This window comes from Dipodomys merriami, unplaced genomic scaffold (assembly GCF_024711535.1).
Source record: "Dipodomys merriami isolate MVZ:Mamm:240054 unplaced genomic scaffold, mDipMer1.0.p SCAF_45, whole genome shotgun sequence".
Lineage (NCBI taxonomy): Eukaryota > Metazoa > Chordata > Mammalia > Rodentia > Heteromyidae > Dipodomys > Dipodomys merriami.
Window position 1 is genome coordinate 2,477,340 of NW_027206013.1, and position 26,377 is coordinate 2,503,716.

At 43.6% G+C, this 26,377-nt stretch overlaps 1 protein-coding gene across 7 annotated transcripts in view; it reads right to left on the reverse strand.

The window, feature by feature from the left end:
* Dgcr2 (DiGeorge syndrome critical region gene 2) overlaps positions 1-26,377 on the reverse strand; it is an 80,389-nt gene that overhangs the window by 34,659 nt on the left and 19,353 nt on the right. For 6 of the 7 annotated variants that reach the window (XM_069994321.1, XM_069994320.1, XM_069994326.1 and 3 more), the window contains one exon: positions 14,337-14,459. In XM_069994321.1, the coding sequence (XP_069850422.1) occupies positions 14,337-14,459 (123 nt within the window). Of the gene's footprint in view, positions 1-6,507; positions 6,578-14,336; positions 14,460-26,377 lie in introns of those variants that run through there. The other variant, XM_069994324.1, reaches the window with a different exon arrangement.

Genomic DNA, 26,377 nt, shown 5'->3' on the forward strand with positions numbered 1-26,377 from the left:
ACACTCTGAGTTCAAGCCCTAGGACTGGCACAAAATAAAACAATCTTTTTTGAAATTTTAATTTTATTTCTTGTTTATGTGGTACCAAGGAATTGAACCCAGAGCCTCATGCATTCTAGGCAAGCACTCTACCATTAAGCCACACTCCTAACCCAAAACAATCATTTCTTTTTTTGGGGGGGGGGGCGTCCGGTCATGGGGCCTGAACTCTGGGCCTGGGCACTGTCCCTCAGCTCTTCAGCTCAATGCTAGCACTCTACCACTTGAGCCACAGCACCACTTCCGGCTTTTTTCTTTTTGCTTATGTGGTGCTGAGGAATTGAACCCAGGGCCTCATACATGCAAGGCAAGCGCTCTACCACTGAGCCACCTTCCCAGGCCCCAAAACAATCTTTTCTAAGCCAAATTTTCCTATAAAAACTACAAAGAAATATAATATACCACACCAAATTTTTACAGGAGAAGAACAGAAAGCCCATGTCACCAAGGCCAAACTGGTATAGATTCTACACTCCCTGTGAGAGTGACTAACTGCTTGTTCTAGAAGTCAGGGACTAGAAGAACCTCCTACTCTGGCAATGAGGTCAGGCACAGACAGTGGGAGGAGAGTTGGGAGAAGCCTCAGCAACTCTGCATTTAGGAGCCTGCAGGTACCCCAGGCAGTGAAGAACTCTGAAGTCTATTGCATATTGCACATGGAAATTGCACTGGGAAGGCCAGGATCCCAGGGCGCATTGTTGATGTTATATCCTGGCTTGGAGTTTACCCTGGCTATTCTCCATATCAGTAAGAATATCCCAGAAGGCCTTCATCTTTCACCACCTTTGTACAGCCAATGAGTAACCTCAACACACTTCAGGAGACACATGTGAAAAGTGAGGCTGAGGCCCTGAGGGCAGACTGTCAGGGAAGCAGAGAGAAGGAGGAGCCAAGACAAATGATCTGGCAATTAGACTAAAAGCAGAAGCCCTCTTGAAAAATGCTGAATGAAAGCTGAATGCTCACACCAATAATTCTAGGAAGCTGAGGTCCAAGGATTGCAGTTCAAAGTCACCTCAGACAGACAAGTCTCCAGTTAACTAGCCTTGAAATTAACCAGCCTTGAAATTATTTCACTGAGCCGAGGGTCAGTGGCTCATGCCTGTAATCCTAGCTACTCAGGAGGCTGAGATCTGAGGATCTCAGTTCAAAAGCCAGCCCCAGCAGTAAAGTCCCTGAGACTCTTATCTATAATTAATCACCAGAAAAACCAGAAGTAGCACTGTGGCTCAAGTGATAGAGCACTCACCTCAAACTGAAGAGCTGAGGGACAGCACCCAGGCCCAGAGTTCAAGCCCCATAATACACACACACAAAAAAAAAAAAAGAAAAAGGAAAAAAAGAAATTGTTTCACTGCAGAAATAGATCACTCTAGTCTTAGGACATTAAGCCAAATCTTGAGCCAATAACAAGATGGGCAGAAAATAGAATCTGGCAATACTTAAAATTACAAATACATTTACCCAGTGATACTGCATTTAGGAATCTTATAGGAAAGATATATTCCAACAATTCAGAGGGGGAAGAGTGATAGTATACCCAAGACTATTTATTTTGACATCTGTGTGTGTGTGTGTGTGTGTGTGTGTGTGCGCATGCTGATCCTGGGGCTTGAACTCAGGTCTGGGCACTGTCCTTGAGCTTTTTTGCTCAAGGCTACTATTCTATCACTTAAGGCCCAATTCCAATCTTTTTTGGTAGTTACTAGGAGATAATAATATCATGAACTTTCCTGGGCTGGCTTTGAACTGTGATCCTATCTCAGCCTATTGAGTAGCTAGGATTACAGCTGTGAGCCACTAGGGATCAGCTTCAATTTTCTTTATCCTCCCCCTAGGCACACTTCCCCTCTCACTTGCTCCCACCTGCTCTCAGAATCTATTTCTCTTCCCTCTCATCAGTAAAGTGCTTTACCACTTGAGCCACAGTTCTACTTCCAGATTTTTGTTGGTTAATTGGAAATAAGACTTTCATGCCTGGGCTGGCTTTGAACTTTGATCTTCAGGTCTCAGCTTTCTGAGTAGCTAGAATTATAGGCATAAGCCACTGACATCCAAAGATTATCTTCTTTTGTTGAGTGTCTTTGTGCTGTTTGGCATCTTTTTTTCTTTATAATTTTATTATTAAGGTGCTACCATTTTGTAAGTTAGATAATGAGTGCACTTCTTCTTTTTTTTTTGGCAATATTGGTATCATTTTTAATAGCAGATTAATGAGAACAACTGAAAGGCCCCCATACAGGATTGAAGTTATGGTAGAATCTTGAAGTGGAGTTCAAAGTAGCTGTAAAAAAAAAAAAAGGAGGAGGAGGAAAAAACTAGGTACATGTGACTCACTCCTGTAATACTAGCTATACTCATAAGATTAGATGTGGAGGGGCTGGGAAGGTTGGTCAGTGGTAGAGCACTTGCCTTGCATGCATGAGGCCCTGGGTTCGATTCCTCAGCACCACATAAGCAAAAAGAAAAAAGCTGAAAGTGGTGCTGTGGCTCAAGTGGTGGAGTGCTAGCCTTGAGCTGAAGAGCTGAGGGACAGCGCCCAGGCCCAGAGTTCAGGCCCCACGACCGGACCCAAAAAAAAAAAAAAAAGATTAGATGTGGAGGATCAAGGTGCAAGGTCAGACTGGACAGAAAAGTCCAGGAGACTCCATTTCCAAAATAACCAGCAAAGAGTCAGGCTGGAGGTTTAGCTCAAGTGATATAGTACTTATTATTTAAGCATGATGCCTAAGTTCAAACTCTCATATCAACTCCTTCTCCAAAAAAAGAGAAAAAAACTTGGAACTATTTAGAAAGAAATTTCAAGAATAATCATAGTGTAATTCACACTTTGTAGAAATCACATTGTAAGACTTTTTTTTGTGTGTATGTATGTACTAAGGAACAAACCCTAGGCCTTGACTATGCTAAGCAAATGCTCTACCACTGAGCTACACTCACAGGCTCTAAGATGCTTTTTGATATAAGAAAGAATGGGCAGCTGGGTGCTGGTGGTTCACACCTATAATCCTAGCTACTCGAGAAGCTGAGATCTGAGGATTGCAGTTCAATACCAGCCTGGGCACAAAAGTCCATGAGACTATTATCAGACTATTACCAGAAAACCAGAAGTGACATCATGGCTTAAAGTGGTAGAGCACTAACCGTGATTGAAAAATCTCAGGGACAGTGCCCAAAACCTGAGTTCAGGCCCCATGACCAACAACAACAACAACAACAAAAAAAAAAGAAATAAGAAAGGAAAAAATGGGTACAGAGAAAGAAACTGTATGAGTGTGTGTGTACAAATATGTGATATATGTGCTTATTTTGGCAAAAAAAAAACTGAAAAGTTAAAAACTAATTAAATTACCTTAATCTTATGAGTAGGGACACAATAAAGGGTCAAGAAAGGAAATAAGTTCTTTTCTTTTTCCTATAACTTATTCTCCGCCTCCCCCCCCCAATTTTGGGGCTTTAACTCAGAGCCTGGGCACTGTCCCTGGGCTTCTTTTGTTCAAGGCTAGCACTGTACCACTTGTGCCACAGAACCACTTTTGGCCTTTTCTTTTTATGTGCTACTGAGGAATTGAACCCAGGGCTTCATGCATGCTAGCTAGGCATGTACTCTACCACTAAGTCACATTCCTGGGCTTGAACTCTGGACCTGGGAACTGTCCCTGGGCTCCTTTTGCTCATGTCTAGCACTTTACCACTTTGAGCCATAGTACCACTTCTGGCTTTTTCTGTGATTATTTGGAGATTAAGTTTCATTAACTTTCCTGTATGAGCTGGCTTCAAACATTACCCTCAGATCTCAGCCTCTTGAGTAGCTAGGATACAGGCATGAGCCACTGGTGCCCAGATAATTTGGTTTTTTGTTTTAGTTTGTAATTAAATTTTATTGTCAAGGTGATGTATTGAAGGGGTTGCAGTCAGGGTAAGGTAGTGAATACATAACATGTCAAACTTTTTACCCCCTCCCTCATTTCCACCCCTCAAGTTATTTTTATTATTATTATTGTGAAAATACCATACAGAGGGTTACAATTACATGGGCAAGATAATGAGTACATTTCTTATCAAGCATTGTTGCCTCCTCCTTTGTTTCCCCTTCCCATTCCCCCACCATTCGCCCCCCCTTATTTGGTATTTTTATTAGCATGTTTCATATGATATTTTCATATAGGATCCAGAGCTCAAGGCGAGTGCTCTAACACTTGGACCACAATGCACTTCCGGCTTTTCTGAGTAGTTTTATTCGGAGATAAGAGTCTCACAGACTTTCTTGCCTGGGCTGGCTTCAAACTGTGATCCTTAGATCTCAGCCTTCTAAGCAGCTAGGATTACAGGTATGTGCCACTGGTACCCAGCTGCCTATATTTTTTTATATTTCAAAAGTAAATTAAATATCTACACAACCTTGTGAATATACTTAAAACAAAACAAAAATGCAGCTGTATATTTTAAAGAGATGACTTTTACAGTAAATGAATCACAGCTCAAAACTTTGAATTAATATGAGATGAAAGTATGACCAATTACAAACAAGACCCAAATGTTAACACCACAAAGAAGAAAGCAGTGATTCTAGTGACTTTTTTTTTGTCGGTCATGGGGCCTGAACTCTGGGCCTAGGCACTATCCCTCAAGCTCTTCAGCTCAAGGCTCTACCATTTGAGCCACAGTTCCATTTCTGGCTTTTTCTGCTTATGTGGTGCTGAGGAATTGAGCCCAGGGCCTCATGCATGCAAAGCAAGCACTCTACCACTGAGCCACCTTCCCAGCCCTACAAATATATTTGCTGAAATTGACTTAGCAGGTTTGTTATGAGCAGTGGTATTGTAGTGTAGTACAGCCATTCCTCAAAATTGGGGATTGTCCCAGTATCCTTATTCCCTTACAGAACCCACAAATCCAAGAGCCCCCAAGTCCCTTGAATAAAATGGTGTAGTATTTGCATATAACCTTCCTACAATTTTCTATATACTTGGCAATCATCTCTAGATGACTTATAATACCTAACATAATATAACTGCTATGAATGGTTGTTGGACTATATTGTTTAGGAAGTGAAGACAAGGAACAAAGCCTGTACATGCTGAGTAAAGGCACAGTATTTTCTACAAATATTTTTGGTCTGTGATTGGTAGAATCCTCAGATGTGGATTGCTAGTAGATATAGAGAGGCTAGTCTAAGCTCAAAACTATTTTGCATTCATTGTAGAATTAGCCAAATTTGTAAATACATGGAAGATGTGGGGACCAGGGTCTTGCTGTGAAAAAAGAAGAAATAAATATGAAATGGGAGGTAAGAACTCTTATGTAGAATACAATCAGATGGATCAATAAATATGAGCTAATAATAAAAAAGGTATTGTGGGAGGAAGGACCTGGAACCAACCATACAGGTTTAAATCCTTATGATATCTGGCACCCAACATGGGGCACGGGGCTCATGGTGAACAACAGAGAACTGAAGAATTTGAAACGCTGAAGAGTTTGTGATCCAGAAATAGGCACCAGGACACACTTCAGGACTGCCAGGGTAATTAATAGGGTTAACTCAAAGCAAAGGGGCCAGGTATCTTGAGCTGGTGAGCATGTTGCTAGCAGTCAGGAATACAAGTAAAAAGAAAGGATATGGAGAAATTAGCCCTGTAGAGGTCAGTATGGAGGCCCCACTTCTCACTCCCTACTCCTGACATCTGAATGCCCTTTCTCTCCTTTTTCCAATTAACAGGCCAGTGTTTTTGAGCAATAACAGTTACATCTGCTCAGGTATCTATAAATCCTCTAAACCTTTTATGATTCATGATGAGATTGCACTCAGAGTAGCCAGGCCCAATGATAATATTGTACCAAATTTGTTTGTTGGTGCTGCCAAAGCCTCCTTCCTGCTGATTATTCATGTGGGGGATGGGAGGGTAGGGGGGGGTCCTTATATGGGAGCAATCTGGGCAATTCTGTCTCCTGCTTTGATGTGCAATGGAGACAATGCTGAGGCCATAATCCTTGTCAATCATACATGAACTTTTAGGGCTTTAAAGTCCAACTACTTCTTCCTATAATTAATCCTACTGTAGATTTAGATATAGGTCCATAAACTTGTGTGGATATTTTAACAACACCCTGATCAGTAGTTAAAAACACAGGAGCTGCAGTTTTAAGTTCCACTGCCATGTTGCAACCAAATATGTGTTCCTCAATCCACTGCAACTGGGAACAACAAAAAGGTGTCTAGCTCTATCCATAGACAAAACAACAGGTGTTCTAGTAAAAATGAGCTCAGCCATCACTGAGATGTTAAGTGTTTGTCAATACCACTCCCCGTAATAGAAGCATACTTCTGGGGAAAAATGGCTGAGTCCATGCTGGGCAGGTAAAGTAAAAGATGAACCTGAAGCACCTTGTACTGCCAGAAAGCAATGAAGAAGTAGGAAATTTTTTTATAAAAAGAGGATCATTGCCAAGTGTGGTGGCACATACCTATAATCCCAACACTCAAGAGGATGAGGCAGAAGGATCGAGATATCTGGGCTTCATAGTGAGATCTTGTCTAAACAAAACAGACAAAACAAAACAGAGTGTCACTTATAAAATGTGGTGTGTGTGACAATTACAGAAATCATGGGTTTTCAACCATTACTGTTGAGGTGGATGCAGATAAAAATCATCAATACAAATGAACACAACTTGGTGGGAGGGGATTCGAACACTATTCTACGGCTTACTTTCTCAATGCCTATTCACAAACTGCTTTTTTATTATGACAGGGGAATAATATTCACAATAGTAACTTCTAATAGATATTAGTGTAGTCAATTGAAGAAACCCATCGTTACTAATAAGACAAACTAACCTCATGCCAAGTAGCATGTGGCATGTAGTATTCCTGCTTAATACAAAAAAAAATTGTGAACAAACAGACAAATCTAAACTAAGGAGATTTTACAAAACAACACAGCCTATACTCTCCAAATATGTCAATGTCACCAGGTAGCTCATGCCTGTAATACTAGCTACTAAGGAGGCTGAGATCTGAGCATTGTGGTTTGAAGCCAGCCCAGGTAGGAAAGCCTATGAGACTAACAATTTAGAAGAGCCTAAGTGGAGCTCTAGTCAAGTAGTAGAGTGATAGCCTTGAGCAAAGAAGTTCAGTGACACTGTTCAGGCCCTGAGAACAAGCCCAGACCACCACTTACACGCGTGCGTGTGCGCACACACGCACACACACAGTTCAAAAGCCAGCCCACGCTGGGTGCTGGTGGCTCATGCTTGTAATCCTAGCTACTCAGGAGGCTGAGATCTGAGGATCATGGTTCAAAGCCAGCCCAGGCAAGAAAGACTCTTACCTCCAATAAACCACTAGAAAACTGGAAGTAGCACTGTGGCTCACAAGGCAGAGTGCTCACCTTAGCTGAAGAGCTAAGGGACAGTGCCCAAGCCCAGAGTTCAAGCCCCACAAATGACAAGAAAAGAAAAAAATAGCCAGCCCAGGCAGGGAAGTTGTAAGACTCTTATTTCCAATAAACCTAGCAAAAAGCCAGAAGTGGAACTATGGCTCAAGAGGTAGAGCAAAAAAAAGCTGAGGAACAACAGGCCCTGAGTTCAAGCCCTACTATGGGAGGAAAGGAGGAGGGATATATATGTAAGATATATATATATATATATATATATATCTTATATATATCTTATTTATATATATCTTATATATATCATATATATATATCTTATATATATATATTTGCACAAACACATACATACTTTCTATATACATATGTATGTGTATACGTATGTACATGTCGGGGAAACAAAAGAGAAGGCTACAATGCTTGATAAGAAATGTACTCATTATCTTGCCCATGTAATTGTAACTCCTCTGTACAGTATCTTCACAATAAAAAAAAGTAAAACAAAAAATGTATGTACATGTCATGAAAGACCCATTCTTATTCCCAATACTGACTGTAGAAGGCTTCCAGATTAAAGAACAAAGCAAGAAATCAATAAAATATAATATGTAATTCTTGAATGAATCACAGATTTATAAGTCTAGGATGATAAAAAGTTTAAATTTGGACTATGTAAATGATATTATAGTTAATTTCTTACATGTGCAAACTGCATTCACATTGTTAGATGAGAGCAGCTAGGAGAAATGTCATATCCATAACACACTTTGAATTAAGAAAAACACACAAAATAACTGTGGCACAATATGATCAGCTAGTGGGTCCAGGTAAAGGTGATCAGCGCAAATCTGTAATCCCTCATTTTTATTTTTATTATTTTTGGGGGGCGGGGGGTCTGGTCGTGGGGCCTGAACTCTAGGCCTGGGCGCTGTCCCTCAGCTCTTCAGCTCAAGGCTAGCACTCTACCATTTGAGCCATAGCTCCACTTCCGGATTTTTTTCTTTTTGCTTATGTGGTGCTGAGGAATCGAACCCAGGGCCTCAGGCATGCAAGGCAAGCACTCTACCACTGAGCCACCTTCCCAGCCCAATCCCTCATTTTTAATGGGGATGGTAAATGAGCAGCTAGACATACCCAGGTCCCTTTACATACCATTGGTGATTCACTAGTGTGAATAGGAGGTCTCCTTGTTGAGAATACCAGTTGAGTTCAAAGTTAGGATTCTTTAGTCTGAGAGGGGAGATAAACCCTAAGTACTGCCAGGTACAGTGGTTCAAGCCTGTAATCCTAGCTACTCAGGAGACTGAAATCTGAGGATCATGGTTCAAAATCCAGCCTGGGCAGGAAAGGCCATGAGACTCTTATCTCCAATAAACCACCAGAAAACTGTAAGTGGCACTATGGCTCAAATGGTAGAGCACTTGCCTTGAGCTGAAGAGCTCAGGGACAGTGCCCAAGCCCAGATTTCAAGTCCCACAACCAACAAAAACAAACAAAAACCCAGGTACTTATTTTGCCAAGGTCCCTGAAGCCCAAACTACAGACCCCAAGAAAAGCCTGCCTAGTCCAAGCAAAACACCCACAGGGCTCTAAGCACCTCTGATACATATATCAGAGGAAGGCCCACCAAACCTCTGAGAAGAACCTTCAAATGAAAGGTTCATCCTCTCTGACGTTTGCTTCTAGCAAACCCTTTACCTTTTGCCAATCTTAGCATTTGTACATCGGTATTTTACTGCAGTCTTAAAACATTAAGAGTTTTTTTGTTTTGTTTTTTGTTTGTTTTGTCAGTTGTGGGGCTTTAACTCAGGGCCTGGGCACTGTCCCTGAGATTTTTTTGCTCAAGGCTAGTATTCTACCACTTGAGCCAAAAGCTCCACTTCCAGTTTTCTATTAGTTAATTGGAAATAAGAGTCTCATAGGCTTTCCTGCCTTGGTTGGCTTCGAACTTTTGATTTTCAGATCTCAGCCTCCTGAGTAGCTAGGATTACAGGTGTGAGCCACCTGGTAAGAGTACCTTTTTCTAAGTCTAATCACTATCAGTGTTGATTTTTCTAGGAAATGTTTTTTTGTGGCACTAGAGCTTGAACTCACAGCTGGCATTCTACCATTTGAGCCACACTTTCACTTCCAGCATTTTTCTCGTTAATTGAAGATTAAGAGTGTCTTCAAGGCAGGGCGCTGGTGGCTCACGCCTGTAATCCTAGCTACTCAGGAGGCTGAGATCTGAGGATCGCGGTTCAAAGCCAGCCCGGGCAAGAGAGACCATGAGACTCCTATCTCCAATAAACCACCAGAAAACCGGAAGTAGAGCTGTAGTTCAAGTGGTAGAGTGCTCGCCTTGAGCTGAAGAGCTGAGGGACAATGCCCAGGCCCAGAGTTCAAGCCCACGACAGACCAAAAAAAAAAAAAAATGTCTGCCGTGGCTGACTTCAAATAGATATTCAGTTCTCAGCCTCATGATTATAGGTATGAACCACCAGTACCCTGCTTTTCTAGGAAATTATGTACATCTTTTGTCTGTTTTATATACACTATATACAGGTTACAAATATTACAAATATTGTCTCTCCACTTTGTGCTGGTCTTTCTTTTCTTTTAGGGGGACTGAAAAGTCCTTATACTTGCTAGTAGGCACTCTTACCATTTGAGCCATGATTTCCCTTTTTGCCTTTCAAGGTAGAGTCTACATTTGTGCACAGGCTGGCCTGGGCTCCTATCCTCATATTTATGTTTCTCTTTGTTGCTGGAATGAGAGATAAGGGATACTATGCTCAGCCATTATTTGAGATGGGAGTCTCACAAACTTCTTTTGCCTGGATTGACTTCAAACCTCTATCACCCAATCTCTAGGATTATAGGTTTGAACCACTGTACCTGGCTTTTTGATAAATAGATCTTAATTTTAATCTAGTAAAATTGGTTGTTCTTATTTTAAAGTTAATATTTTTGTAATAAAAATTTTTTGCTTATCGAAGTCATAGAAATATCCTTAGTTTTTCTTTAATTTACCCCAAAACTCATTTTTGTATGCTATAAATTAGGGATTTGATTTCTTTCTTTTTCCAACTGTCACAGGAATGAGAAATCTGTCTTGTGCCCAGTTACATGTAATTCCAACCAGCATGTATCATGCTTCCTCGGCCCATTTGACAGCTTCTGTCTTATGGGCCAGTTGATGTCTCCCTAAGCTAACTTTTTTTTTTTTTTTTTTTGGTCCGGTCCTGGGGCCTGAACTCTGGGTCTGGATGTTGTCCCTCAGCCTCTTCAGCTGAAGGCTAGCGCTCTACCACTTGAGCCACAGTGCCACTTCCGGCTTTTTTTCTTTTTGCTTATGTGGTGCTGAGGAATCAAACCCAGGGCCCCATGCATGCAAGGCAAGCGCTCTACCACTGAGCCACCTTCCCAGCCCCCCCAAGCTAACTTTAATGTAAACTTTGATCCTCATATGTAAGTATTATATCCACCCTTCTTTAAAGTGGTCTGCTGTACTATTCCCAACATTTTATAATCATCTTGTCACATTTCCCATAAAATCCTTTGGCGGTTTAGATGAAGATGTACTGAATCCACAGATCAATATAAAAAGCTTTAGTATGATGAGTCTTCCTAGCCAAGAACATTTTCTATTTATTTTGAGTCTTCTTTAATATCTCAATAAATCTTTAAGTTATTTTCCATCAAATATGTTAGGATTTGCTGGGTGCAGTGGCTCACACTTAACTACTAAAGAAGATAAGATCTGAGGATCACAGTTCAGAGAAAGTCTAGGCAAAAATAAATCCAAGAGACTCTTATCTCCAATTAACCAGCAAAAAGCCAGAAGCAGAGGTCTAGCCCAGGTGGTAGGGTGCCAGTTGTGAGCAATAAAACAGAAGCCTAGGTAACAAGTTGGGAGTGTAGCTCAGTGGCAGTGCATACATTAGCATTTATGTGGCCCTTGGTTCCATCTTTAGCATTAAGAACACAATTTTTATTTTATTTGTCGGTTGTGGGGCTTGAATTCAGAATCTGAGCACTGTCCCTGAGCTCTTTTGGCTCAATGCTAGTGCTCTACCACTTTGAGCCACAGTGCCACTTCTGGTTTTCTGGTGGTTAAGCGGAGATAAAGAGACTCACAGGCCGGGTGCCAGTGGCTCACGCCTGTAATCCTACCTTACTCAGGAGGCTAAGATTTGAGGATCCCGGTTCAAAGCCAGCCCGAGCAGGAAAAGTCCAAGAAACTCTTTTTTTTTGTTGTCTTTTCTTTTTTGGTACTGGGGATCAAACCCAGGACATTGCACTTGCTAGGCAAGCGCTTTGCCACTGAGCTACATCCCAGCCCCCACGAAACTCTTATCTCCAATAAACCACCAGAAAACCAGAAGTGGTGCTGTAGCTCAAGTGGTAGAGCATTAGCCTTGAGCTGAAGAGCTGGGGGACAGACTTCAAGTCCCAGGACTGACCAAAAAAAAAGTGTCTCTCGGACTTTCCTATCTGGGCTGGCTTTGAACCTGTGGTTCCCAGATTTCAGCTTTCTAAGTAGCTAGGATTAAAGGTGTAAGCTACCAGCACCTGGCAAGAAGAACAAACCTAAACATCTTTCATTTCTATTTATATCAAAGTTGGTTCTGCTACTATACTGTTTGGTGGGAATGTAAACTGGTTCAACCACTCTGGAAAACAGTATGGAAGTTCCTCAAAGACTAAACAAAGAGTCGGGCACCAATGGCTCATGCCTGTAATCCTAGCTACTCAGGAGGCTGAGATCTAGGCCAGGAATGTCTGTGAGACTCTTCTCTCCAATTAACCACCAAAAAACTGCAAGTGGTGTTGTGGTCCAAGTGTTAGAGCACTAGCCTTGAGCTGAAGAGCTCAGGGACAGCATCCAGGCCAGATTTCAAGCCCTGAGACAAATAAAAACAACAACAACCATAACAACAACAACAACAACAAAAGACTGAACATAGAGCTCGCCTGTGATCCAGCAATCTCACTCCTGGGCATTTACCCAAATAATCACAAACAAGGCCACACTAAAGCATCTGAAATACAGAAGACCCCAGAAAGGAGTGGAAAGATGCTGAGAGTGCAATCTAGCACACTACCACCCATTTTCTTTCCTTTTTTTTTTTCCTTTCCTTTTTTGAAGCAGGATCTTACTATGTAGCATAGGCTGGCCTTGAATTTCCTCCAGCCTCAGCTTGGGTACTGTTGTATTAACTCTGGCTCCTATCACCCATTTTTCATGCTCAACTGTGAGTGGTGACTTTAATCCCAGCTACTTGAGATAGCAATCAGGAAGACCGAGGTTCAAGGACAGCCAGGGCAAGGTGTGGTAGTACATATCAGTGATCCTAAGTAGGAAGACATAGTAGGAGGATCAAAATCTGAAATCAACCCTAGGCAAAAAGTTTAATAATCTATCCATAAAATAACAAACAAAAAAGAGCAGGAGGTATGTGGCTCACTATAGTGGTAGGGCATACTTTCTAACCCTAGGCCAGGTCCCATGAGGAAGAGGGAAAGTCTCCTGTACTTGGGAGCTTATAAACTATAAGAAGAGATCAAGAGTGGGCCTCAAAAGGGGGGAAAACTAATGACTCATGTAAGGACAGATCAAGTGCTGGCAAAAGCCAACTCAACCAGAGGGACAGAAACACTCTCTCACTGTGGTAAGATCTGAGGCAAGCCTTGCAAGGTTCCAAGGTCTGTCTAAAAAGAAACAAAACAAGGGAATTTGAGGAAAGCAAAACGAAATAAAGGCAGCATGCAGCTAAGCAATTGTTAATGTGTTGGGGAAAGGAAACATTTCAGCTGAGCCACTGAAGGGAAAAGAATGATAAATCAGCTGGGCATTGGTGGTTCTCATCTATAATCCTAGCTACTTAGAAGGCTGAGATCTGAGGATGATGGTTTGAAACCAACTTGGGCAGGAATGTCTATGAGACTCTTATCTCCAATTAATCATCAAACGAAGTAGAGCTGTGGCTCAAAGGGGTAGAGTATATCCCTGAGCAGAAAAAGCTCAGGGACAGCACTCAAGCCCCTGAGTCTAAGCCTCATGACCACCACCAACAACAATAAAAATAATAAATCAGATTGATGAATTATACGTTAGTGAAAGAACTTGAAAGCTGAGCTAGAAAGCTCAGGACAGAAATTTTTGAATTGAGATAAGACTCAGCTTCCTCTTTATGAAAACTATCTGTGATCTTTTTTGTTGTTGTTGTTGGTGGTGGTCATGGGGCTTGAACTCAGGACCTGAGTTCTGTCCCTAAACTTTTTTGCTCAAGGCTAGTGCTCTACCACTTTAAGCCACAGCTCCACCTCCAGTTTTCTAGTGGTTAAATGGAAATAAGGGGCTCAAGGACTTTATTACCTGAGCTTGCGTCAAACAATGATCCTTAGGTCTCAGCCTCCACAGTAGCCAGGATTACAGGTGTGAGCCAGAGCCTGGCTCCATCTATGATCATGAAGCATGTACATGTATGTGTATCTTACATACATCCACATCCACATCCACAAACAAGAAGCTATCCTTCCCACCTACCCCAAGCTGAGAACGAATAGTTCAGACTTTTTGTTGCCTTGTCAAACAGTTTTAGGAACCCACACCAAGACTGCCAAAGCCAGTTTGCAAGGACAAAATCATCAGGACTATAGCCAGAGCCAGAGCAAGGAGAAGATCAGAGAGGTACCAAGGGCACACACCTCTAGGAGTCACCAGATCTCAGGGCTGGCATCATTTCGCCTCGCCCCCCATACCTCGAGCCCTGTCAGCGTGAGATCTGAGGGCCTATGCTAGGAATTTGGCTTCTGAAAAAGAGAGGTAGAGACTACACAGATTACCAGGTCACACCTTTCCACCCTTCATGTCAACTAGGACAAACAAGTGGGCCATAGGTACACTCACACACTCACCTGGACAGTCAGCTTCATCGCTCTTATCCTCACAGGCTGCCAAGCCGTCACACTGCCACAGGAGGGGGATGCAATGGATGGCACCACTCCGACAGGCAAACTGCCCAGGGTTGCACCGCAGCTCTGTGGAACCAAAGGGTGAGAAGGGTGAGAGACTACTGAGGAAGTAGCAATAGATATAAGAAACTTGGAATCGGGCTGGGAAGGTGGCTCAGTGGTAGAGCGCTTGCCTTGCATGCATGAGGCCCTGGGTTTGATTCCTTAGCCCCATATAAGCAAAAAGGAAAAAGCCGGAAGTGGCACTGTGGCTCAAGTGGTAGAGCGCTAGCCTTGAGTTGAAGAGCTGAGAGACAGCGCCCAGGTCCAGAGTTCAGGCCCCACGACGGGGACCCCCCCCACCCGCAAAAAAAAAAAAAAAGAAACTTGGAATGTAAGGCCCTACTAGTCACAAGTCCTGGACATTCTCAAAGGAGGGCCAAGAATGTTATAACACTACAGAAATGTGGCTCTTACTATCATGTAGGTGGCTGCATGAGGAAGGCTCTGTGGAAATTTAAGAGATGGAGGCCCCTACCACCACCACCAGGGTGAGCGTCCCACTATCAAATCCCATGTAGGCAGAGAGAAGATCAGTGAAACTTCATTCCACCCCTGAGGCTGGAGACAAAAAAGTTGGTTCTTTGAAAAAGTTAATAAGATTGACAAATCCCTAGTTAATTTGATAAGTAAAAGGAGAGAAGAGACCCAAATCAACAAAATTAGAGATGAAAAAGGAAACGTTGCAACAAACATCCAAGATATTCAACAGATTATGTGGGACTATTTTCAAAACCTATTCTCAAGGAAGATGGAAAATCTTGTAGAAATGGATAAATTCCTAGACATATGAGTTGCCTAAGTGGAACAAGAAGTTATAAGCCACTTAGACTTTATAACAAGCAATGAGACCAAGGAAATAATAAAAAGTTTCCCAACAGGGAAAAGTCCAGGTCCCAAGGGATTCACACCTAAATTCTATAAGACCATTAAAGAACTGACTGGGGGGGGGGGGGGGGATGGGAAGGGGAAACAAAGGAGGAGGCTACAATGCTTGATAAGAAACATACTCATTATCTTGCCCATGTAATTGTAACCTCTCTGTACAGTATTTTCACAATAAAAAATAAAATTTTTTAATTAAAAAAAAAAAAAGAACTGACACCAGTACTCCTCAAACTTTTCCATGGTGGGGGCTGGGAAGGTGGCTCCGTAGTAGAGTGCTTGCCTTGCATGCATGAGGCCCTGGGTTCGATTCCTCAGCACCACATAAGCAGAAAAAGCCAGAAGTGGTGCTGTGGCTCAAGTGGTAGAGCGCTAGCCTTGAGCTGAAGAGCTGAGGGACAGCTCCCAGAACTAGAGTTCAAGCCCAGGACTGGCAAAAACAAAAAACAAAAAACAAAAAACTTTTCCATGGTGTAGAAATGGAAGGATCACTAGTAACTCATTCTATGAAACCAGCATTACATTCATCTCAAAACCAGGTAGGGACCCAACGAAAAAAGAGAACTATAGACAAAAGGTGAACAAATGCAGTAATGGAACTCACTGGACACTATGCTGAAAATGAACTATACAACTTGTGGGTGGGATGGTTGAAAAAACTGGGAGAGAGTGAGGGAAGGGGTGACATTATCCAAGAAGAAATGTACTCTTTTTGGGGGGGGGTTGGGGGAGGGTTGGTTGTGGGGCCTGAACTCAAGGCCTGGGTGCTATGTCTGAGCTTTTTCATTCAAGGCTAATGCACTACCTCTTTGAGCCTCAGTGCCAATTCCAGTTTTCTGGTGGCTCATTGGAGATAAGAGTCTCACAAAGCTGGGCACTGGTGGCTCACGCCTGTAATTCTAGCTACTCAGGAGACTGAAATCTGAGGATCATGGTTCAAAGCCAGCCAGGGCAGGAAAGACCATGAGACTCCTATCTCCAATAAACCACTAGAAAACCGGAAGTAGCACTGTAGCTCAAGTGGTAGAGTGTTCACCTTGAGCTGAAGAGCTAAGGGACAGCACCCAGGCCCAGAGTTCAAGCCCCATGACCGACCAAAAAAAAAAAAAAAAGAGTCTCACAGATGCCGGGCGCTGGTGGCTCACGCCTGTAATCCTAGCTACTCAGGAGGCTGAGATCAGAGGATCACGATTCAAAGCCAGCCCAGGCAAGGAAAGTCTGTGAGACTCTTCTCTCCAATTAACCACGAGAAACTGCAAGTGGTACGTGGCTCAAGTGGTAGAGTGCTAGCCTTGATCTGAAGAGCTGAGGGACACGGCCCAGGTCCAGAGTTCAAGCCCCACAACTGGGAGGGGGGCAGGGGAGTGTTTGTTTACAGACTTTCCTGCCTGAGCTGGCACTGAACTGTAATCCTCAGATCTCAGCCTCCTGACTAGCTAGGATTATAGACATGAGCCACCAGCCTTTGTTAGAAATATGCTCTTCACCTGACTTATGTAACTGCAACCCCTCTGTATATTACTTTTTCTTTTTTCTTTTTTCTTCTTTTTGCCAGTTCTGGGGCTTAAACTTAGGGCCTAGGTACCGTCCCTGAGCTTCTTTTGCTCAAGACTAGCACTCTACCACTTGAGCTGCCTACTCTGGCTTTTTCTATTTATGTGGTACTAAGGGCTTCATTCCCACATTCCCAGCTCTGTACATCATTTTTATAATAACAAGAAAGGATGGAGGTGGGTATAGGCCAATCTCTGGTCTATACTTGCCAACAAAATTTAACTACTAATAAAAAAAAAAATCACTCAACCCATGCACCGGTGGCTCATGCCTGTAATCCTGGCTACTCAAGAGTCCTGAGGATCAGGTTTGAACCCAACCTGGGCAGTAAAGTCCAAGAGACTCTTATCTCTAATTAATCACAGAAAAAAAGTTGAAAGCGGTGCTGTGGGACTCAAGCAGTAGAGTACTAGCCTTGAATAAAAGGAGCTCAGAGACAGCACCCTGACCCAGAGTTCAAGCCTCAGGACTGGGGGGGGGGGGGGGGGGAGAGGGGGGAACCACACTCATTATGATGAAATCAATTTTATCCCAGATTTAAGGCTAATTTAATTTATATAAATCAATAAACACAATATACCACATTAACAGAGCCAAAACAAGAATCAAATGATCAGCTCAGCACTGGTGGCTCACAGGTGTCATCCTAACTCAAGAGGCTTAGAACAGAGGATTCAGGTTCAAAGCTAGCCTAGGCAGGAAAGTCTAATTAACCTCCAGAAAACAGGAAGTAGAACTGTGGCTCAAAGTGGTAGAATGCTTGACTTGAGCAAAAAGAGCTCAGGGACAGTGCCCAAGCCCTGAGATGCCCTCCCACCATATACACACACGCCCCAGGCACCAGTGGCTCACTCCTGTAATCCTAGCTACTCAGTCAGCTGAGATCTGAAGATTGTGGTTCAAAGCCAGCTTGGGCAGGAAAGTCTTTGAGACTCTTATCTCCAATAAACCACCAGAAATCTAGAAGTGGCACTGTGGCTCAAGTGGTAGAGTGCTCACCTTGAGCTGAAGAGCACAGGGACAGTGCCCAAGCCTAGATGTTCAAGCCCCATAACTGACCAAAAAAAAAAAAAAAAAAAATCTGGAAGTGGCCCTGTGACTCAAGTGGTAGAGTACTAGCCTTGAGCTAAAGGGCTGAGGGGCAGCACTCGGGCCCAGACTTCAAGCCCCACAACCACCACCAACAACAAAAAAAACAAAACAAAAAGTCAGATATCAATGGCTAATGCCTGTAATCCTAGCTACTCAGGAATCTGTAATCTGATGACTGCTGTTCAAAGCCAGCCACAGCCAGGGCAGTCAAGTCCATGAGACACTTATCTCAGAAAACCAGAAGTGGTGCTGTGGCTCAAGTGGTAGAGCACTGGCCTTGAGCTGAAGACCTTAGGGACAGCACCCAAGTCCAGAGTTCAAGCTCCACAACCCACCACAAAAAAAAAAGTCATATATCACCTCAAAGATGCAGAAAAGGCCTTCAACAAACTCCAACAATCATTTATTATAAAAGGTCCAAAAGGAGGAGGGTGCAATGCTTGGTAAGAAATGTACGCATTATCCTGCCCATGTAATTGTAACCCCTCTGTACAGTATGTTCACAAATAAAATTAAATTTAAAAAAAAAAAAAAAAAAGGTCCAGACGGGCTGGGAAGGTGGCTCAGTGGTAGAGCGCTTGCCTTGCATGTCTGAGGCCCTGGGTTCGATTCCTCAGCACCACATAAGCAAAAAACAAAAAAAGCCGGAAGTGGCGCGGTGGCTCAAGTAGTAGAGCATTAGCCTTGAGCTGAAGAGCTGAGGGACAGCACCCAGGCTCAGAGTTCAGGCCCCACGACCGGACCCAAAAACAAAAACAAAACAAACAAAAAGGTCCAGAGAAGCTAAGAATAGAAGGAACATATTTCAACATAATAAAGACTATAGATAATGAATTTACAGCCATCGTACTGTTAAAAAACAAACAAACCATTTCCTCTAAAATCAGAACAAGACAAGAACATTGGGCGCCATCCCTCAGCTCTTCAGTTCAAGACTAGCACTTTATCACTTGAGCCACAGCGCCACTTCTGGTTTTCTGGTGGTTTATTGGAGGTAAAAGTCTCACTGACTTTCCTGCCTGGGTTGGCTTTGAACAGTGATCCTCAGATCTCAGCCTCCTGAGTAGCTAGGATTACAGGCATGAACCACCAATGCCCAGCTAAAATGATAAAATTTTATATGATGTGTATTTAATCACAACCTCTCTTTTTTAAAAAAAGTTACTGTAAAAGTAATATACAGAGGAGTTCCAGTTACATAAGGAAATGAATACATTTCTTGTTGAACAGTGTTAGCCCCTTCCTCATTTTCTCCCGCTCTCTCCCCCTCCAACTCCCCTTCGCACTAAGTTATAAAGTTCATGTCCAACATAGTGTCTTGTGAGTATTACTGTTACATCGGTTCCACAATCTCTTTCTTTTTGTGCTGGTCCTGGGGCTTGAACTCAGGGCATGGGCACTGTCCCTGAGTTTTTTGTTGGTGGTGGTGGTTCCACAATCTCTTTCTTTCTTTTTGTGCTGGTCCTGGGGCTTGAACTCAGGGCATGGGCACTGTCCCTGAGTTTTTTGTTGGTGGTGGTGGTGGTTGTGGGGCTTGAACTCTGGGCTTGGGAGTTATCCCTGAGCTCTTCAAGCTCAAGGCAAGCACTCTACCATTTGAGCTACAGTGCCACTTCCGGTTTCCTGGTGGTTTATTGGAGATAAGAGTCTCATGGCCTTTCCTGCACGGGCTGGCTTTGAAGCATGATCCTCAGATCTCAGCCTCCTGAGTAGCTAGGATTATAGGTGTGAGCCACTAGCACCTCGCTGTCCCTCAGTTTTTTGTTTGGTTCTGTACTGCTTTTTGCTCAAAGCTAGCACTCTACCACTTGAGCCTCAGCTCCACTTCTGACTCTTTGGTGATATTAGGGTCTTATGGGGTTCCCTGTCCAGGCTGGTGTGGAACCACGATCCTCAGATCTCAGTCTCCTGTAGAGGTAGGATTACAAGTATGAGCCACTGATGACTGGCTCACAATTTCTTTTAAATTCTTTTTTTATTTTGGTCAGTCATAGGGCCTGGGCGCTGTCCCTTAGCTCTTCAGCTCAAGGCTAGCACTCTACCACTTGAGCGTCAGCCCCACTTCCGGCTTTTTCTGCTTTTATGGTGCTGAGGAATAGAACCCAGGGCCTCATGCTTGCAAGGCAAGCACTCTACCACTGAGCCACCTTCCCAGCCCCATCTTTTAAATTCTTAAAAAGAAAAAGAACTATGCAATTTAAAGGCAGGGAGAGATTGGAAAAGGAAACTGGGGGAAAGCAAACAAAGGAGTAACATTGTCCAAAAAAGTGATATATGCATTATCTAACTTGTGAAATGGTAACCACTGTGGTTACCATTAATAACTGTGGTAACCTTAAGAATAAAATTATATTTAAAAAAAAAAAAGACTTGGAATGTTGGCTTAAGTGGTAGAGTGCTAGCCTTGAGCTAAAGCAGCTCAGGGACAGCCATGTGCCAATGGCTTATGCCTGTAATCCTAGCTACTCAGGAGGCTGAGATCTGAGGATCACAGTTCAAAGTCAGCCTGGGCAGGAAAGTCTGTGAGATTCTGATCTCCAAATAAAACCAGCAGAAAACTGCAAGTGGTGTTGTGGCTCAAGTGGTAGAGCACTTGCCTTGAGCTGAAGAGCTGAGGGACAGCATCCTGCCCCAGAGTTCAAGCCCCAGGAAAGAAAGAAAGAAAGGAAAGAAAGAAAGGAAGGAAGAAAGAAAGAAAGAAAGAAAGAAAGGAAGGAAGGAAGAAAGAAAGAAAGAAAGAAAGAAAGAAAGAAAGAAAGAAAGAAAGAAAGAAAGAAAGAAAGAAAGAAAGAAAGAAAGAAAGGAAGGAAAGAAAGAAAGAAAGAAGAGAGAGAAAGGAAGAAAGAGAGAAAGAAAGAAAGAAAGAAAGAAAGAGAGGGAGGGAGGGAGGGAGAGAGGGAGGGGAAAGGGAGAGAGGGAGGGGAAAGGGAAGGGGAAGGGGAAGGGGAAGGGGAAGGGGAAGGGGAAGGAGGAAAGGAAAGGAAAGGAGAGAGAGAGAAAGAGAGAGAGAGAGAGAGAGAAAGCAAGCAAGCAAGCAAGCAAGCAACTCAGAAACAATGCTCAGGGGCTGAATATAAGACCCAGTATTGGAAAAATAAAGGGGGGGGCTAGGCGCTGGTAGCTCCCACCTGTAATTCTAGATACTTTAGAGGCTAAGATCTGAGTATTGCAGTTTGAAGCCAGCTAGGCAGGGAAGTCTGTAAGATTCATCTCCAATTTAAAAAAAAAAAAATTGAAAGTGGTACTATCGACTCAAGTGGTAGAGCACTAGCCTTGAGCAAAAGCAGCTCAGACAGCACTCAGGCCCTAAATTCAACTCATAGGACTGGAAAGAGGGAGGGAGGGGACAAGCACTGATAGCTCATACTTGTAATCATAGCTGAGACTGAGATCTGAGGACTGCAGTTCAATCATCTCAGGCACAAAAGTTCTAGAGATTACATCAAAAAGTCATCAAAATAACCATCAAAAAGTCAGCTAGGGGCTGGGAAGGTGGCTCAGTGGTAGAGCGCTTGCCTTGCATGCATGAGGCCCTGGGTTCGATTCCTCGGCACCACATAAGCAAAAAGAAAAAAGCCGGAAGTGGTGCTGTGGCTCAAGTGGTAGAGCGCTAGCCTTGAGCTGAAGAGCTGAGGGACAGCACCCAGGCCCAGAATTCAGGCCCCACAACTGGACCAAAAAAAAAAAAAAAAGTCAGCTAGGACTGGGTGCCAGCGGCTCACACCGGTAATCCTAGCTACTAAGGAGGCTGAGATCTGAGTGAGGATCACAGTTTAAAGCCAACCCAAGCAGGAAAGTCTTATCTCCAATTAACCACCAGAAAACCAGAAGTAAAGCTATGGCTCAAAATGGTAGAGCACTAGCCTTGAACTGAAGAGCTCAGGGACAATGCCCAGGCCCAGAGTTCAAGCCCCATGACCGAAAAAAAAAAAAAAATTAAAATATGAATTTAAAAAAAAGTCAGCTGCCAAGCATGAGTTCAAACCCCAGTACCTGATAATTACAAATAGGGAGAGAAGAGAGAAGCAATGATGTCATATAGTTTCTGAAAATGCTACTATGCACTTTCAAGAGGTAAATGCCACTTATTATGAAGATAGTGATTTTCTTCGTGATCCCCTGAAAAGGTCAACAACACCCTACAAGCCTCTGGGCACTAGGAGAACTAGTGCTTTACACATTGCATGGGAACTAGTGGATTGGTGTCCTGTAGAATTCAGGAGTCTCTGCAATACAGATTCTTTCTCTGGATTCAATTTCTTCTTTGTCAGCAAGCCTTGGCCTCATTTTAAATTATGTAATCTGAGCTGTCTCAAATTACTGTATAAAATTTAGTATGCTGCCTAAATTGTTTGGAATTGATTTCTCTTCAACATTTGTCCAAGAGGAAGACAGAGTATTAGCAGAAGAACACATGTCCACACTTAACATCACAAAGGCAACAAAAAAATTGCAGCAAGGAAATGGAAGCGAAAGTTCTAGTTGGCTTCCTTCCATTGCAAACAGATGGGGCTCTACCATGGTAGATTGAGATATCTGAGCTGCAGCCTTCCACACCAGGAATGATGAGCATCCACATCCTGCAGGGGTATCCCAGCACCAGGAAATCCCAGGGTCCCTGGTTGGCAGTGAGCAGCTGAGCAGTGAACCTTCTATTGCCCAGACAGTCTATCTTGGACAGAACTTGGGGGTGCTTCTTGTCAGGACTCTCCCCAGCTCACAATCCATCTTCTCTGTAAGATACTTCCATAAGAGAAAGATACGGGAAGCAGAAGACAGGATTTGGAAACAGTGCTGGCTGGGGCTCCTGGCCAAGTGGCCACACAGCAATAGGAGGCCAACTACAGATACAGGGATATACCCAACACCATGGAATCTGGGCCAGGAGTCTTTTCTCAGGACATCTTCAAAGAAACAAAGAGTCCTGTCAACAAACACAAAAAACTAAAATATCCCCCCCAAAAAACAAAAAATAAAGCATACAACAGAGGGCATACTGCTGTCACCTCTGTCCTAACATAAGAAGCTGAAGAAGAGCCTTGAATAGAGACCCTGGGGCGGGCCAATGGACGACAATGCAGCCTAAACAAGGTCTGCCCAGTAGGCAGGGTGGCTAGTACTCTGGAAGTCTGCACTATGTATGTCTGCACTATGGCTCTAAGAAGGGATGCAACTGGAAACAAGACAGCAACATCAGAATGCTTTCCTCGTGTCCACAGCAGACTGGGCTGGTCAGAACGAGAGAGAGAGAGAGCAAAGCATGGTCGGGCATTCAGAATGGTGCACAGACCATTCTAGAATCGAATGTCATCATATTACAAACTCTCCACCATCCCAAAAGGACATTATAGTAGTAGTAGTCATGCTTTAATGAGGACCAGGATCACCTCTAGCTTTTTCCCCAAGGTTTTCCATCTTTTTGGCCTCTGGTTTGTCATTCTCTGTGACTCTTCCACTTCAACCTCAATTCTTTCCTGGTCACTACCACTTCTCTTCCAGTAGCTTTCTTGGAATGACACATGGAGAGATCAGTTGGAAAGAAGCTCCAGAACCATCATAAGACAAAGGACAGGCCCCAGCTGCCTCAGTTGGACTGTGGGACTATTTGTCTATAGCAGGCTCCATCCCTTCATCTGTAGAACATTGAAGTGACCGTCCTGCTCTGCCCACCCTTCTGACTTCCTTAGTAGTCCTGGAAGCCCAAAGAAGAAAACCACTCAGTGATATTTTTGCATGTTCCATAGCTAAGAATATTTCCAGGAGACGTCCAAACAGAAAAATGCTCTGAGAAGGTTCCATACCAGCGAAGAGTAGATGGAGGCAGGACACTAGGGACAGAGGCTTTGCCCGGCATGTCATCCTGATGACCCTCCACAGAGCAGCCTGATGATAGCTGCTGCCGCCTGCAGATCTAGGCATCCCTCGCTCTGCCAGCCACCAAGTTGCCCCAAGACACCAGCAACTCAACATCAAACTGAAGGAATTCAGGGTCCATCCAGGCAACTGCCACCCAGAAGTCCCCATAGTTCACAGCAGACAGTTGTACACAACTCATAAAAATGAAAGAACTGTTTCATTAGCAGAAAGGAAAGAAGGCCTGAGGTTCTTCAACTTATTAAAGCACCCATCTAATCTTGTTGGTACACATTAAGGACACTGGCTCAGTGTCCCTCATTAACTTGACAACAGAACAGGCCCAAGAAACAAGGCTCTTTCACTCAAATCCCTGTTCTCAATGACTTTTAGCAGAGCTCTCCCATCAGAATATCCCATGTTCTGACTGCATCACAGAAATTTGAGTCCAAACTTTCCAGTTCTGACCATTTTCTCTGTTGAGATAAAAGACAGAAAGCTTAGGGAAGCATAGAGTCTCTATGGAGTGTGGCTGGGACAAAATTTTAGAAAACCAGGAGGCACTAATGCCTGGCCAACAGTTTGGGACCACAGGGCCATGGATGTAAGAAACTATAAACAGGGGCTGGGAAGGTGGCTCAGTGATAGAGCCCTTGCCTTGCATGCATGAGGCCCTGGGTTTGATTCCTCAGCACCACGTAAGCAGAAAAAAGCTGGAAGTAGCTCAAGTGGTAAAGCACTAGCCTTGAGCTAGTCCCTCACGAGGGACGAAAGAAAGAGACAGACAGACAGAGGAAAGAGAGAGAGACACAGAGAGAGAGACAGACACAGACAGACAGACAGACAGACAGACAGAGGGGAAAGAGGAGAGAGAGAGACAGACAGAGAGAGAGAGAGAGAGAGAGAGAGAGAGAGAGAGAGAGAGAGATTATAAACAAACAGTCCTGCCATGGTTTTGAAATGCCTTCAGGATCTTTTTGGCTCCCTAGATGGCAGTAGTGCCTTAGTCACCATGGCTCATTTCCAAATACCTTCAGGCAACCTGGCTAATGGCTCCACCTCAAGGACCAGAGTTCCTCGATATCCTGTCACTAGAAACCTAGCAAATCTGCTATGATAGTGGTAGAGGTAGGACTTCTAGGTAGGGCCTACGTCAGGAATCATAAGACTTACACTAGAGAATGTCACACCAGAACAAAGTGACAGGGGCTGGGAAGGTGGCTCAGTGGTAGAGCGCTTGCCTTGCATGCCTGAGGCCCTGGGTTCTATTCCTCAGCACCACATAAAAAAAAAAAGCCAGAAGTGGCGCTGTGGCTCAAGTGGTAGAGTGCTAGCCTTGAACTGAAGAGCTGAGGGACAGCGCCCAGACCCAGAGTTCAGACCCCACGACCGGACCCAAAAACAAAAAACAAAAAACAGAACAAAATGACAGGGCTAAAATGGAAGTATTCATCTCTTAGAATTGTATCTTCTATATGAGATGCAATGACTATCACCTATTCCACCTATACAGATACTCATGAACCTATTGACTCATTTGTCCTGTAACTTCTTCTTAGTCAGGTTAGAGAAGAAATAAGCTTAAAATAAGTAACCTATATGCTATGCTGAGCACTGGTGGCTCATGCCTATAGTAACCCTAGCTACTTAGGAGGCTGAGATCTGAAGATTACAGTGTGAAGCCAGCCCAGGGCAGGAAAGTCCATTAAGACTTATCTCCAATTAACCACCAAAAAACTGGAAGTGGAAATGCAGCTCAAGTGTGGGCACTAGCCTTGAGCAAAAAAAGCAAAGGGCAGCACCAGGCCCAGTTCAAGCCCCAGTATGGAAGGGGGAGGGGTGGCCTTTGGCCCAGCACAGATGGCTCATACCTATAATGTTAGCTACTTTAGAGGCTGAGACTTGGAGAATTGAAGTTTGAAGCCAGCTTTAGCAGAAAAGTCTGCAAGACTCCATCTCCAATTAATCAGCAAAATGCCAGACTAGACGCATGGCTGGGCACAGGCTCTAAGCAAGCAGGCCAAAAGCAAGGGCATGAGACCCTGAGTTCAAGCCCCATTCCCCTCATAAGTGAATGATACTCTTCAAGAAAAAAAAAATCCTTCCGTTTCTAATTTGTGGAAGCTTAATGGGAGAGAAAAGAGAGCTCAGAAACTCAGAAAAAGGCCAGCACAACATGAGGCAGGATGAGAGGTGGTCATTCAAACCTATATCCTACTCAGGAGGCTGAGATCTGAGAATTGAGATTTGGAGCCAGCCTGGGTAGACAAATCCAAGAGATTTGTCTCCAATCAGACAGGGGGAAAAAAAAGTCTGAAGTAGAAATATGGTTCAAGCAATAGAGGATAACCATTAGTGGTAAGTGGAGTGAGAATTTAAGGCCGAGTTCATCCAACACTCCCCGGACAGCTTGATCAGAGTACAGTATTACCCATTCACCTCAAGGAGAATACCTGCCACAGCAAAATTGGGAAGTGTGTGTGTGTGTGTGTGTGTGTGTGTGTGTGTGTGTGTGTGTGTGTGTGTGTGTGTGTGTGTGTGTGTGTCTGTGTGTGTGTGTG